Below are 15,536 nucleotides of genomic sequence, written 5' to 3'. Positions count from 1 at the left end.
ATGGTGTTTATGTTTTTCTGCAAAACAATCCAAACTCACAGGATAATTGACAAATGTATGATGCCACACACGTGTATATATATTAAATATACATATTTCTTTAATAAAGAACTCGCTGTCTTTATATTGGAAACCTTGGATATCTATAATAAACATTATTGCACTTTTACTAAATTTGATAATGGATTGTAGATAACAGTACGATCATGAATTATTAAACAGTATACTGAAGTGTTGTCTGGAAAGTTTTCTGATGATTCTAGTTCTAATCGCACATCTATAGCACCACCTTTTACTGCTTCGTTTTGGTGACTACAATCTATGATGAATATCGGTGCTTTTTGTATGAAATTGGTTAAGGATAAGCAAGGTTCGCTTTTACCTTGAAAATAATATGATTCTTGAAACCTTGCATACATTTCATAAGCAATGGCATAGTGTTTCTTTTTAAAATCAATATTTAAATTATCATATGGATAAACCTCAGAATTCAAATACACTTTTAAATTAGTCAAATTACAATGATCAAAATCGCTATTATCTCGTGTTTTACTATTTTCTCTATCTGTCTGAAAACCTACAATCATGTATCGAGGCACTTCGCTTTGTTTAACTGTCATGATGGTCCAATCGTAAGATTTTGTTTTTGGTAGAACTGGTAACTTTTGTAAAGACCAATTTCTGAATGAAATTTCCAAATTATTTTGCATTTCCAAGTGTTGTAATAATACCAATTTTTGTTCATCAGAAACAGATATATGAGGTACTTTCCACATAATTTTTGTAATTTTAACTTTTGGAGTATCAGTAGCACCATCTGTCGTTATAGTTGCGTTAAAATCAGTATGACTGCGAACCAATACGAGTTCCTGCTGTAAATTAATAATAATTTTTTTAAAATCTTCTCCAAAGCCTAAAATTTGTTTCAGTGGAATGCAAACGTTAAAATAACCCGTTGTCGGTTCAACAATTTTAGGATGCTCCGTTATGGACCAACCAGAATTGGCATTTTTAATACAATCATTGGGAGTAAATGATGCATATCCTTTTAATGTTGATGTGATTCCAGGAAATCTAGAACGCGCAATTATTGTTCCTCCAAGTTCATATCTACATTCTTCAAATAAATGAAGAAATCCATTATTGATAAAACTGAGTTTCGTACTGTAATGGCCTTTTTCTTGTGATATCAAATTTCCCTCCAAAATTATATAACTCTCGCTGGGATATGTATAAATATTTTGTGATTGAATTGGTATTCTAATCTCATCATTATTGTCTAAAGATGTAGCTGAATATGGAAGGTGTGTATGATATTCAGAGTTAATTATAGATTCATCTACAGGTACAGTTTTATTGACATTAAGTATACTACCGTTCATTTTTTTTGTATGTAACTGTACACCTACAAAAACACTTTATAAAATATTCTTTGATAATAGTAAATAATTTACAGCGACACAAAAATCTTTGCTTCTTCTCCTTCTTCTTCTTCGTTTTCTTATTCTGCTTCTGTTTCGTAATTTTTAACTTTTAATCCTAAGGATATTAAGAATAAAATATTTTTCTGTGTTAATGGTTTGTACGTTGTCTTTAGACTAATAGGACTCAATATTTTTCTTTCTTTTATATTGTTCCACTCAATAGGATGTACATTATATAATACAACCATGTTTTTAAATCTTTTTTAAATGTAGTCTTATCGTTACCACCTCACCATTAAAATTGATTATATTTCCATCTTGGTCAACTATTTTAAGGTTAATTTCTTCAATATGACTTGTATTTATTGGTAAATAAATGACGTTAGCAGGAATTTCCACAATGCGGTGTCCAGGTGGAACTTTATGAAAAAACATATGGATCATATGAGTACTCTTTTCATTATTATAAGTATTTGTAACTAAATTGCACTCAACCCCTATAGAATTTACTCTTGTAATATTTACAGGATACTCTGAAATATGTTTGTCTGGTTTTGTATGTAAGAGTGGTTTAAAACCGAGAAGAGAGCCAATGTTATTGGGTTTTTTGAAATCCACGGTCCTGTTACATTTTAATTCACTTCTTAACGTATTTCTATTTGCAACTAACGTGAAGATTGTTTTATCAGTTGCAGGATTATTCCTTTCAAGCCATTCAATGTGTTCTTTTAAATATTTTTCAATATCTTCAACCTCGTATGCTCCATTTGGAATCGTAATTTTTTGAGATTTACCAAAATAAAATGTGTTATTATAGTTCGAGAAATTTATATTGTGAAACAGCTTTAAGGTCGGCAAAATTTGGTATTCTTTGTCAAAGATGTTTTAAGAGGCGGTTCGTTTGATGACATCTGTTTTTCACACCCACATAATCGGTCCCCTCAGACATTTACAAGTTTTACAAAACTTTTAGTTCAGTAGTATGTCTTACTGGAGTATAGGTGTGTGATTTAAACCTCGATAATGGAGTGTAAAATGTTGTTTAATTTAAGATTAATTTATTAATTAATAATTAATTTTAGTACATACGATATGTCCTGCTTTAACGGTATATCTAAGTAAAAATAAATATTTTTAATTACATATTTAATCACCAGAAAAAACAACCAGCCTCCGAACTATATTAAAGGGGAACTGGCAGGACTTACAAATCTGACCCATTTCACTGTATTGGTTACTTAAACTATACTTTCATCAACATTCGGAATAGAATTATAACTTACGAAATCAATAAGACCTAACACATATTCATTTTGATCACTTAACGTTATAGGAGGATTGATTTTAACTGAAAGGATAGAACTTCTCCCTGAAACAGTGAAAGTATATGACATCGTGACGACTTTCGTTCAAATGAAAACACACTGGTAAAATTATTATTTTTATTGACATAGAAATGATAATAACTGACCACAATTATAACTATTATATGATTGATATCTATCATGATTATATAGTACTTTACAAGGTCCATTTGATAAAAAGTAATCTCTTACTTCCAGAGGAGGACGAAGGTTGCCAAAACTATCAAAATAAATAACTGTTTTTCCAAATTTTTTGTATGCTGTCCAGTGAGTTCCAGAACCTGTATCATCATCTAAGTTTATAACAGCACATTCATTATTTCGTATTTTCTTTGGTAACTGACTTTTCATATATACACCACGAAAGTATGGAATTTTAGCACTAGTAGCAAAATATTTTATATCAATATTAGTTAAAGGACGTTTAGGCATGTTTATATTACAGTTTTTCCTAAAAAAAGACCCATTCCATTTTTATGAGGTTTAAGATAGAGTCCTTTTCCCATTGCTACGGCTTCCATGGTTCTGTTGTGTCTTTGTGATTCTTCTAATTGTTGTTTAGCTGCACGTGCCTCATTTATGACTTTTGCCACTCCTGCAACGCCTCCTGTAACGGCTCCTACCGCTGAGAGACCTGCAAAAATGGGAATCAAGGGAAGAAAACCACCACTTTTCGGTACTGGAATCACACGAGCGGGCAATACTTTTTTCTTAAATTTTTCAATAACTTTAAGAGCAAGCGAAATACCGCTATATAAATCTCTTGGTTTATGTCTAGTTAACGCTTTTCTAATTTCTCTTAATAATACATTAAATTTTATTTTTTTTGTTTTTTTTTTAACTTTGACATTTTTACGTTTTTTCGTCTTAGCACTCGTTCTTCCTCTTTTAATGTTTTGTACTGCAACCATTTCTATACGATGTTTCAATATATACTACAACATTGTTCTACACAAACTATCTTATATATTTTTTTTTCGTTTCACATTCCTATTGAAGTCATGATCCTCACGTTTTCGCTTTTTTGCTACTGCTAGCACTGGATATGTGCTAATTTCATTCAATTTTATTTTTTTATCTCTTGTGCTTTCATTATTATTATTATTGTCATCATCATCGTCATCATCTGATACCGATAATTTTCTTTTTAAACTTGTATGAACATGTTTTGGTACAGTTAGAGATTTTTGTTGGGCTTCTTCTTCTCCTTTATTAATTCTAAAATTAATTGGTGGTGGTCTAATTTTAGGCATAATAATTTTTTTAGGTTTTCTGTTGATTCGTTTTAATGATTTATTAGCCTTAAAATCATCAATTTGTCTTAAACAATGTTCCATAGTTTCCATTGATTTATTCATTATATTTCTAACAGTTGATATTGACTTATAACAACTTTCAAGTACTTTTGGACAACTTTTTGTATACCCCATTCCTAATTTGACTTTTGCATGCATAGCCCCACTTACTCCTAGAGCTGCAATTTTTTCACCTAAAGAAGCATCTTTTGACTTATATCTACCATAAGCATTTTCAGCTAAACTTTTATCAGCTTGGTGGCGTTCGTTTAAATCATTTGTAGAACTATAGGCTATATCATGATTCTTACAAAAATCATCAAGAGGATTTATACCAACATCTCCACGTTTTAGTCGTTTTCTAAGCTTAGTACCAGGTCCACAATATCTGTATCCTCCTGGTATATGAAGTTCAAATGGTAGTTTATTAATTAAACTGTTTACAACACCAGTTCCTGAATAATACTTCATTATTTGACCAACTTCTACATAATGATTATAAAACTAGTGTATTAGATATTTATAGTCATTTTATAAGTTAGTGTTTGACGATATCGTTGTCTCGTATGAACAAATTTAAAATTATTAAACAAAAAACTAAACTAAATATATGCAATCATGATGTTCTAACAGAAAATACACCGAAACATGGGTTACTTCTTCCAAATACAATTCAATGTTTAATTGTCGGAAAATCTAATTGTGGAAAAACAAATTTGATGATTAGTCTATTAGAACATGAAAATGGGTTAAAGTTTGAAAACATTTATTTATATTCAAAATCTCAAGACCAACCAAAATATTTATATTTACAAGATTTATTAAAACCAATTAAAGGTATTAAGTTTTTCACGTTTACTAACAACGAAGATATTATACCACCCTGTAAAGCGAGACAGAATTCAGTTTTTATATTTGATGACGTAGCTTGTGAAAAACAAAAAGTAATTCAAGAATATTTTAGTATGGGTCGACATAATGGAGTTGATTCATTTTACCTAAATCAATCATATGCCAAGATTCCAAAACATTTGTTACGTGATAATGCCAATACTATACTTACGTTTCGACAAGATGAACGAAATCTTAAACATATATTTGATGACCACGTAAGCCCGGATATTACTTTTGAAGAACTAAAACAAATCTGTTCACTGTGTTGGCAAGAACCGTATGGTTTCTTTAGCATTTTTAAAGATAAACCAATCAATAATGGACGATACAGAAAGGACCTTGATCATTTCATACAAATATATAATTAACAATTTGAACAGATCAGATCAGTACCCTTTATGAGAGGAACCGTTCAAAACAGTTCAAAGCAGTTCAGACACTTGTTATGATGACAGATCGTATTTTGAAAAAACAAATTATTGCAAAACGTAAAATTATTAGAAATAAATTAAAAATTTTAAAACATGGAGAAGTTATAAAAGAAAAAATTTTCTCACCAATAACAAGACACTTAAAGGTTATTGAAACAAAACTTAACAAACCGAAAGATCCATATAAAGAAGAGGAATTTGGAACCAACTATGATGAACCATTAGATCGAATTAACAACGAAGAAGAAGAAGAAGGAGAAAGCGAAGAAAAAGAAGAAAAAAACGAAGAAGAAACCGAAGAAAAAAGGAATGATATTGATTTAGAAAATTTTCATGCACTACCTAGAAAATATTTACAAAATATGCAATCTGATAATAAAGAATTTGATTCTAAATATGGTGTGAGATATATTAATGATAAAAAACAATTCTTTATAGGAGATTCACAAATACATTTTGACAATTCCAATATAGTACTTAAACATAAACAATATAAAGGAACTCCCGGATTATTTGAACTTATCTTTAAGAAAAATCCAAAGAATTATTTAGAAACAGACCTACAAGTATATAAAGACATAGTATCTAAAACTCATGCCCATAAAAGACACTACCATCCTTCAAAGCAGATTGATGGTAATAAATCCGAAAAATATAAAAACATTATAGCGCCTATGTTTGGATTGGGTATGTTAATGGAATCCACTAATACTCCAATACAATATGTATATTTTGATGACCCAAACGAGCTGGTTAAACGATTAGAATTGCTTATAGCTTCAACACAAGCGGGACATACTGGTCATACTAACGAAATAAATTCGATTATCGAGGAATTACGTGAACTTAATATAATTATCTAACAATGTCTTCTAACCAGAATGATACAAAAAGGAAGATAGTAAAGGAAATACATAAAACAGCACGAATTAATTTTAAACGTCGTAAAGTTATCTTAAAATCAATTAGTGATTTATTTCAAGCAGATCTCATTGATATGCAAAAATATCAAGATGTAAATAATGGATATAAATACATTTTAGTGATAATTAATTGTTTTTCAAAATTTGTTTGGACATGGCCGCTTAAAAATAAATCTGGCAACAACGTTGCAATTATGTTGGAAAAAACTTTCAAAAAACAGCATCCAAAAAATTTACATACTGATATGGGTACTGAATTTTATAACCCACATGTCAGAAATGTAACTAAAAAATATAAGGTTAACCATTACAGTACATATAGTGAAAAAAAGGCATCAATAGTTGAAAGAGTAATTAGAACTTTAAAGAGAAATATATGGAAAGAATTTAACTATCAAGGACATTACAAATGGATTAATATTTTAGATGATATTGTAAATAATTATAATAATACAAAACATACAACGATTCAAATGAAACCAGCTGCTGTTACTAAACATGATGAACCACATCTATTACGTACAGTATTCAATCGAATTAAAATAGCACATAAGAAGAACAAATTTAAATTAGGAGATCACGTTCGCATATCTAAACATAGAGGTGTATTTGATAAACACTATACACCAAACTGGAGTACAGAAATTTTTACAATAAACAAAGTTCAACTTACAAATCCTACCACCTACCTTCTTCAAGATTTTGAACACAAAGATATCAAAGGAGGATTTTATACTGAACAGCTCCAGAAAGTTGAATTTCCTGATGTATATCTCGTCGAAAAAGTTCTCCAAAGAAGAGGTGACAGATTATTTGTAAAATGGTTGGGATTTTCCGACACACACAACAGTTGGATACATAAAAATGAATTAATATAAAAACATGTATACATTTTATTAAATAAAAGAATAGAAATGTTAGATTTTTTTTATTTACAAAATTACATTAAATTTTCATTACATGATTATTCATTACCATCTTTCTTTGCACCTTCTTCTTCTCTACTAAAAAAAACTGTAATCATTTTCCACTGGCACTGAGTTATAATTTTCATGATTAATGAAACTAGGCCATAGGTTATTACAATATGACATAAATCCCAAATAACATAATTTATCATATAAAGTACTCAAATTAATTTGATCTTGAAGGAATCGATTACAAAATTCTACAGCTTCATCATAATCGATTGCTAATAGTTTATATACATGGGTATCTTTTTTGAAATACTGCTGCCATGTTTGTATTGATAATTCTGAAAAAACTTTACACAATTCCAATACTCTATCTTGCACTACCTTTTTGTCTGTCATTTTTGGTGGGCTACACATAGACTTAATTTTTAATAATACTAAACTGAAATATTCTTATGTTTCTGCTAATAAACCAAATCCCCCACCACGAGCCTCACCGAGCCTCACCGAACCTCGACGATATGTCCTAGAGAGAAAAAGCATTGAAAAGTCCTAGGAATTCTGGGCCCGATATTTTACATTGAAAAGTACTAGGAATTCTGGGCCCAAAAATTAACATGGAAAAGTCCTAGGAATTCTGGGCCCGATATTTTGGGCCCAGAACCACTATAGCTATACTACTGACAGTAAGAAAAACTAATAAGAAAGTGTTAAGCAGGGTCAACAAAGATAGAGAACTGCTCAAAACTGTTTAAAAAACACCGGAAAATGCCTTATCTGGGACATGCAGTGAATGAAAACTAAAACTGATCCTTAAATGCAAAACAGATGGTCGTAGAAGTTAGAAGTGGAAGAAGAAAACAAGTTTCTGGTTAAAAGACATTAGTTAATGGACTCAGGTAACAAAATGCAGGTCTATTATTCTATGTTGCCGAAGATCGGGAATCCTTCGCACTGGTGATAGCTAATGTCGGATAATTCTGATATGTTACGTAAAGAAGAAGAACTTTTCTCAAAAAATACGTCCGATCCGTTGCTTGTCGTACTATCCTTAAGCCCTGTGCATATTTAATCAGAATCAGCCCGTATAAGGAACCGTCCCTTTTGGCCGAAGGCAACCGTCAACACGGCCCAAGCAATCATAAATTAAAACCTTTAGAACAGTAAACAATGCCAGGAATGCGTAGAAATATTAACATATTCCGCTAATTATGGTTAAGGACGCGTGTGGTGTACGGAGCGCGGGGGCAAGGGGGCACCGAGGGCCCACAAAAACCGCAGGGGATGGGTGCAACCGCCGCGGGGTGTCCCTTGTGGTTCAGTTTCTAATTAACCTGATCGATTGCAACGCGCTCTGCAATGCAATATATGCAACTATATTGTACCAAGTTGATTGTAAATCACGTGGTCGTTTTCGAGATGAGATTGTTCCCGAACACTTATTACCGACCGATTGCGAATAATATGAGTCGGTAAGTTTTGTATGTCTCTTTTAGTCTACTGGAGAGTTTTTAACTGTGTGACAGTAATGATAACGAAAATAAAGAATAAAAAAATCTGCTTTGGAAAAATTTAGTATCGATATAGTCCAGGGCGCATCTGTTTTGAGATGGACGTTGAGAGGTGACTCATATTTTTTTGCAGAAATTGCTTGGAATTAACTCATGTAATAATAATTGAGTTATCCTCTCACTCAAAAAGATCCAGAACATTGTTTAAATAATCAACATGTCAAAAAATGAAGGAAAAATTCGATTTTTTTCTTGGTTTTTTGATTATAACTTTCAAAGTATTCACTTCCGAGAAAAGTTGTGCTGACATAAAAGTTGCGTAATTAAATTTCCTACAATATATGGTTGATTAAAAATTTTAAAAATTGTCACCCATGTTGAAAAATAGCAATAAATACGAAAAAACCATTAAAAAACAATTTATAGAATTTTATTTATAGAATTTTACGTTTTTCAACCATTTATGCTACACTTGGATCTTCATATTTGACCCAGAAAAACTGTATGATATAATAAAACAACGCTGTAAATTTCAATTAAGATCGGTTCAACAGATTTTGCAAAATAAATTTTGCAATCCAGCTTTAGCAAAAAAAATTCAATTTTTCAAAATGTTGCAGGACTGAAAATAAAGCAGATAGCAAGTTGAATTTTTTTACATATAGAAGAATACTGTACCTTTCATTTGCAATTTGCAAAATTTTGCAAAATCGATTAACTACTACGGCGTCAGGATTTTTTTAAATAAACATTAATTTTTGGTGCTACACGCAGGACAGCGGTGTTCCATTCATACAAGTTGATTTCCACCAAAATTTCTTCCAATCTTTATCTAATTAATTATTTTCTTACTATATATTTTGTTGTATTTTAATTCCACAAAAATCAAACTAATTTGATTATTGTTTGTGAAATATTGTTTAAACAATTGCATATGTTTAAAAATAATAAACTTTTATTCTCTCAGTTAAAATATATAAACAAAGAAAGTTTTTGCTAAAAAAAGTATTATTTCAAAGGACAGAGTATGTGTTTTTATTTTGCAATAAACAAATTTATTTATTTATATCGAATTGTACTAAAAATTTAAATTTATCAATCATTATCAAAGGTCATTGGAATGCCCAACCAAAGCAAACCTATCCGCTGTCCTGCGCGTAGCACCAAAAATGAATGTTTATTTCCTGACGCCGTGGTGATTAACCGATTTTAATTTTGCAAATTGCAAATGAAAGGTACAGTATCTTCTATGTATACGTAAAAAAAATTCAACTTCCTATCTTTTGTAGATCAGAAGTTTATTGTCTAGACTTAGGCGTGATTTTTGATTCATGAACCAGTACATATTGGTCTGATCTACAAAAGTGTACTGAAACCCATCTGGACGTATGGCATCCAAATCTGGGGAACTGCCAGTGAAACAAATTTACTCAAGATACAGCGCTTTCAATCAAAAGTTCTAAGGCAACTGTGCCAAGCTCCTTGGTACATTTCCAACGATAATATACATAGGGATCTCCAAGTCCAAACCGTCAAAGAAGAAATTGTTTCTCTGTGCTCCAAGTACCACAATAGACTACAGGTTCACCCAAACATATTGGTCACCAATCTCCTGACAGACCTACAGAACAGAAGACTAAAAAGAACAGACACTCTTGACCTCAACACTAACTAATCATTCCCACTTATTAATTACTATTGTATTAGTATTCAAATTAATTCAATTAATTTATTAATAACTGTACTAATTCAATCATTATTGTACTCTTTTAGGTATTCACCACTGGGTGAATACAGACTGTGTCACATTCTTAAAACTTATATGTATTGTTTATTATTTTTTATAAAATAGATTGCAATAAAATGGATGTCAAAAAAAAACTTGCTATCTGCTTTATTTTCAGTCCTGCAACATTTTGAAAAAATGAATTTTATTTGCGAAAGCTGGATTGCAAAATTTATTTTGCAAAATCTGTTAAACCGATTTACCGATTTAAATTTACAGTATTGTTTTACTATATCACAAAGGTTTTCTCGGTGAAATATATAGGTCCTAAGTGTAGCATAAATCGTTGAAAAACGTAAAATGCGAATACTTGTTTTTTATGGTTATTTCGCAATTATTGCTATTTTGCAACAAGGGTGACAATTTTTAAAATTTTTAGCTAATCCTATATTATAGGAAATTTAATTACGCAACTTTTATGTCAGTGCGACTTTTCTCGGAAATGAAAGTTATAATCAAAATATTCCTGGGAAAGTATGGAGAGCATTGGGAGAGACAGGAATAAATTGGCTAGCAGGTCTATTTAATAGAATTTTGGAAGTTGGACAAATGCCAGATGAATGGAGAAGCAGTATATTAGTACCTATCTACAAAAATAAGGGAGACATACAACAATGTACAAACTACAGGGCTATAAAAGCCACACCATGAAAATATGGGAGAGAGTAATTGATAGACGGATACGTGAAGAAACCGAAATATCCGATAATCAATTTGGCTTTATGCATGGCAGATCAACAACAGATGCAATTTTCATTGTGAGGCAACTGATGGAAAAATACAGGAATAAAGAGACCAACGCTCATTTGGTATTCATTGTTCTTGCGAAAGCATATGATAGTGTTCCTCGAGATATTCTGTGGTGGGCACTCAATAAGAAAGGAGTCCCTGGCGAATATGTAAAGATTGTGAGAGATATGTATGAGGGAGTAACGACTAGTGTTAGGACAGGTGTGGGAGAGACTGATAAATTTCAGGTGAAAGTAGGATTGCACCAAGGCTAGGTGCTTAGTCCTTATTTATTCTCAATGGTTTTGGACCAGATAAAATTGAAACTACCGTGTAGCATTCCATGGTGCCTATAATGTATGCTGATGATGTAGTGTTAATAGGAAATACTGAAAGAGACTTAGAACAAAAGCTGAAACAGTGGAGACAAGCTCTGGAGGAAAAAGGCTTAAAACTTAGTAGGACAAAAACAGAGTATTGGGAATGCTCATTTAAAGATGGAGTTACTACAAATAAAATGGTATCTTTGGATGGTGAAATGATTGTGAAAAGCAATAGTTTTAAGTACATAGGATCGGTATTACAGAGTAATGGAGAAATAGATGGAGATGCATGCAGTAGAGTTAGGGCTGGATGGATGAAGTGGAAAGAAGCGAGTAGTGTGTTGTGTGACAGAAGAATTCCAATGAAGCTGAAGGGAAAATTCTATAAAACAGCCATAAGACCGGCTATGATGTACGGAACTGAATGTTGTGCTGTGAAAAAGAAAGCGGAACAACGAATGCATGTGGCGGAAATGAGAATACTTAGATGGATGAGTGGAGTGACAAAGAAGGATAAAATTAGAAATGAGTATATTAGGGGAAGTCTAGGTGTGGCACCAATTGATGCCAAAATGAGAGAGCATAGGTTGAGATGGTTTGGTCATGTTCAACGTCGAGACGCTAATCGTCCAATACGAAGAATTGTTGAAGTGCAGATTCCTGGAAGGAGTAGGAAAGGAAGACCAAAGAAGACGTGGGGGGAGATGATAAGGCAGGACATGTTGATAAAGGGGATTAACATTGATATGACCCAAGATAGAATTCTGTGGAGAAATGTTATTATGGAAGCCGACCCCGCATAGGGATATGGCAAAGAGAATGATGAAGGCCTAAAAAATATATCATTTCAATGGAATAAATAGTATTTTTAAAGAATATTCAAATACATAATTTACCCATTTATAATAACTTATCAATAATCAATAAAATAGAAAACAAAATAAACATTTGTATGAGAAGAGTCCCACCGAGTCAATAATTAATTTAATTTTATATCTTCTCTACCTACTTAAGAATTCCCCTGAGAAAAATGTTGGCATCGTTTCATTTTAGTATTCACTAATATTCGAAAAGTTGATGCTGGATCGTAATTATCATGTATGCTCACACACAAATGGTGGCAATTACAATCATATTTAACGATTAGGATGAAGATCGGATTGCTGAGCCAGTGCCGTAGAAGCTCACGTATTTTTTATTCCTAATATTGGTAATAACGAGCTAATAACAAGGATTTGGGAAGAAGAAAGAATGCCCGAAGAATGGAAAACTGGATGGATATTTCCGATTCTAAAGAAAGGGGACACTACAAAATTCAACAACTATAGAGGAGTAACACTGTTAAACAGCTGCTACAAAATAGTGACAGCACTAATCAGACAAAAACTCTCAAAATACATTGAAACTAAAATAGGAGACTACCAGCACGGATTTAGAGAGGGAAGGTCAACAATAGACGTAGTTCACATAATCACACAGTCAATTGAGAAATGTTACGAACATGATATCGACTTACACATCCTTTCATAGATTTCAAGCAAGCCTTTGACAGCTTAACAAGACCCGACCTAATAGAAGACATGAAAAACCTAGATATACCAATGAAACTTATAAAACTTACGAAAATGACAATGGAAGATGGAAGAATCGACTGCAGCAATAATTACAGATAACGGTGTCACCAAAAATATAGAAATAGCAAGTGGAGTACGACAAGGTGACTCTCTGTCTATCAACGTCATTATTTATTTAATGTCGCAATAGAAGGAACAATAAGAGCTCAGACGCGGATCCAAGGGGGGGTCAATGGGGTCAATTGCCCCCTCCTTGAGACTTCGCCTGGTGTCGCCTTTTTTTAAGAAAGAGATAATTACGATTGAAAAAAATAGTGAGTTTTGTGTCCTGTTGACAACTGAATAACGGAATGAAACATAAAACAGAATTCCTTCTCCAAAGTACGTGTTCTCGGTCTTACTGTATGGTGTCGAGTCTTGAACTGTGAATAAAATCGATCTACTTACCTAAATCGCCTTGAGGCTTTCGAAATGTGGTTCTATAGAAGAATTTTAGAAGTTTCCTGGGTGAAGAAGATTCGAAACTCCACAATACTAGAACGTCTCAGCAGGACTACTGAGATTATAGAAGGCATCAAGAAGAGAAAAGTGGAGTATTTTGGACATGTAATGAGAAGTTTCAAATATAGGTTGCTCAAAATATTATGCAAGTGAAAATAGAAGGCAAACGCAGTCCAGGACGAAAAAGCACTTCGTGGTTGATTTAGGGTGGCAGTGAATAAAATTAAGATAGCTATGATAGTAACCGACGTTCTGAAAGGACATGGTACATGAAGAAAAATAAAGTAACAGCCCACACCGAAAAAGAATCCTACGTACGCGAGTGACGAGAAAATTTTTATTTCATTGCCCCCTCCTTGCAAGGTTGCTGGATCCGCCGTTGTAAGAGCTACAGAAATAAAAGGTACAATTATAACATCGATGTCGCAACTTGTAGCGTATGCTGACGACTGACGACATAGCATTAATTAGCAGAAACCTGAACAGTTTAAAGGAAAAATTTACGAAGTTATGCAAGGAAGCATCCAAAAGGGGTTTAGAAATAAATCAAAACAAAACAAAATACCTAATATGCTCAAGAAAAAATCCAGTTAATGTGACAAGTTTAAATATTGGTAAATATGAGTTTGAAAAGGTAGAACACTTGAAATATATTGAAGTTGTTGCTAAACAACACTGTTTAATATTAGTTTAATTTCGCTCACGCGGCATATTAGTTTTAAGATATAGACTTTTAAATTTTTCCTAAAATTCAATTATCTGTACGGATGCCGATACCTCCTTGCAAACTAACTTTATAAATATAATCCTAATGCGTTCTTAAGAATTATAACAATGACAGTACATATTTAGAAATTCTTATCTCTCAGTTTTTGTTATCCAAAATTCCCAAACAACCCAATTCACGAGAAAGACGGCTGACTTAAACTTTAACCAAAAAAGGAAAATCTGAAGGTCAAGGAAGATGGTTGCGATGACAGGGGGTTGGGGGGGTGTTCCTGTGTTCGGAAGGAGGACAGCCGAACAGTTGGAGCTCAACGCTCTCGGTTCCGCGCAAACCGGACTCTTTAATACGTGTTTAGTAACTAGTGCCTTTATGTTTTCGTGCTCATAGTGCGTTTATTGAGCTATCGCAAGCAAGCTATCGGCGCGTCCAAAACTTCGTTATTATAATTGTTTTTAGTAAGTAGACTTAGTAAAAACGTTCTTTTCGCATATTTCATTTGTCCCAAAGTTTTGGATGGTCCGTCGTATAAGTATAGAAAAAGTGAAAATATTTCCCTAAGGAAAGAAAATTCAGTTTCCCAAGGGGAAAAACCAGCGACCTAAGACTGGTGCGCGAAACAAAGGCACCAGGACGAAGTGTAAGGACAACAACACCTACATCTTCGCACAGGAGTCTCAGTTAATGGAACTAATGATAGAAGCATCGTAATCAGTGAAAGAATCCAGGCAGGAAACAGAGCCTACTGGAAATACAATAATTTCCTCAAAGATAAGAAGCTTACTCAGAATACTAAACTGAAATTTTACAAAGCAGCAATTAGACCAGTAATCACATATGGTGCTGAAGTAATGTGTCTGACCCAGAAAGAGGAAGAAAGATTAAGGTTCCTAGAGAGGAAAATAATTCGAAGGATAGCAGGCCCACTAAACTTAGGTAATAATGAATTTAGAAAACTCATGAACCACGAAGTAAGAGGACTTCTGAAAGGAGAAGACATAGTCAGATTTATCAAGGCACAGAGACTCAGATGGATGGGATATATAGAAAGGAGAAATCCAGAAGCCGTCATCAAGAAAATTTCCAAATGAGAGACCTGTATCAGGCAGACCACGAGAAAGGCCCAAAACTAGATGGGAGAAC

At 32.7% G+C, this 15,536-nt stretch overlaps 1 protein-coding gene across 1 annotated transcript; it reads right to left on the bottom strand.

The window, feature by feature from the left end:
- Positions 1–155: 155 nt before the first annotated feature.
- Positions 156–1,382, bottom strand: LOC126890338 (uncharacterized). Its single transcript, XM_050659209.1, has one exon. The coding sequence runs from the start codon at positions 1,380–1,382 to the stop codon at positions 156–158; it is 1,227 nt and encodes a 408-aa protein (XP_050515166.1).
- Positions 1,383–15,536: the final 14,154 nt, after the last annotated feature.

The sequence above is a fragment of the Diabrotica virgifera genome, chromosome 8 (genome assembly GCF_917563875.1).
Source record: "Diabrotica virgifera virgifera chromosome 8, PGI_DIABVI_V3a".
In the NCBI taxonomy this organism is placed as follows: Eukaryota; Metazoa; Arthropoda; class Insecta; order Coleoptera; family Chrysomelidae; genus Diabrotica; species Diabrotica virgifera.
The sequence above is the reverse complement of the archived record's forward strand: the minus strand, read 5'-3'. Positions and strand labels throughout refer to the sequence as shown.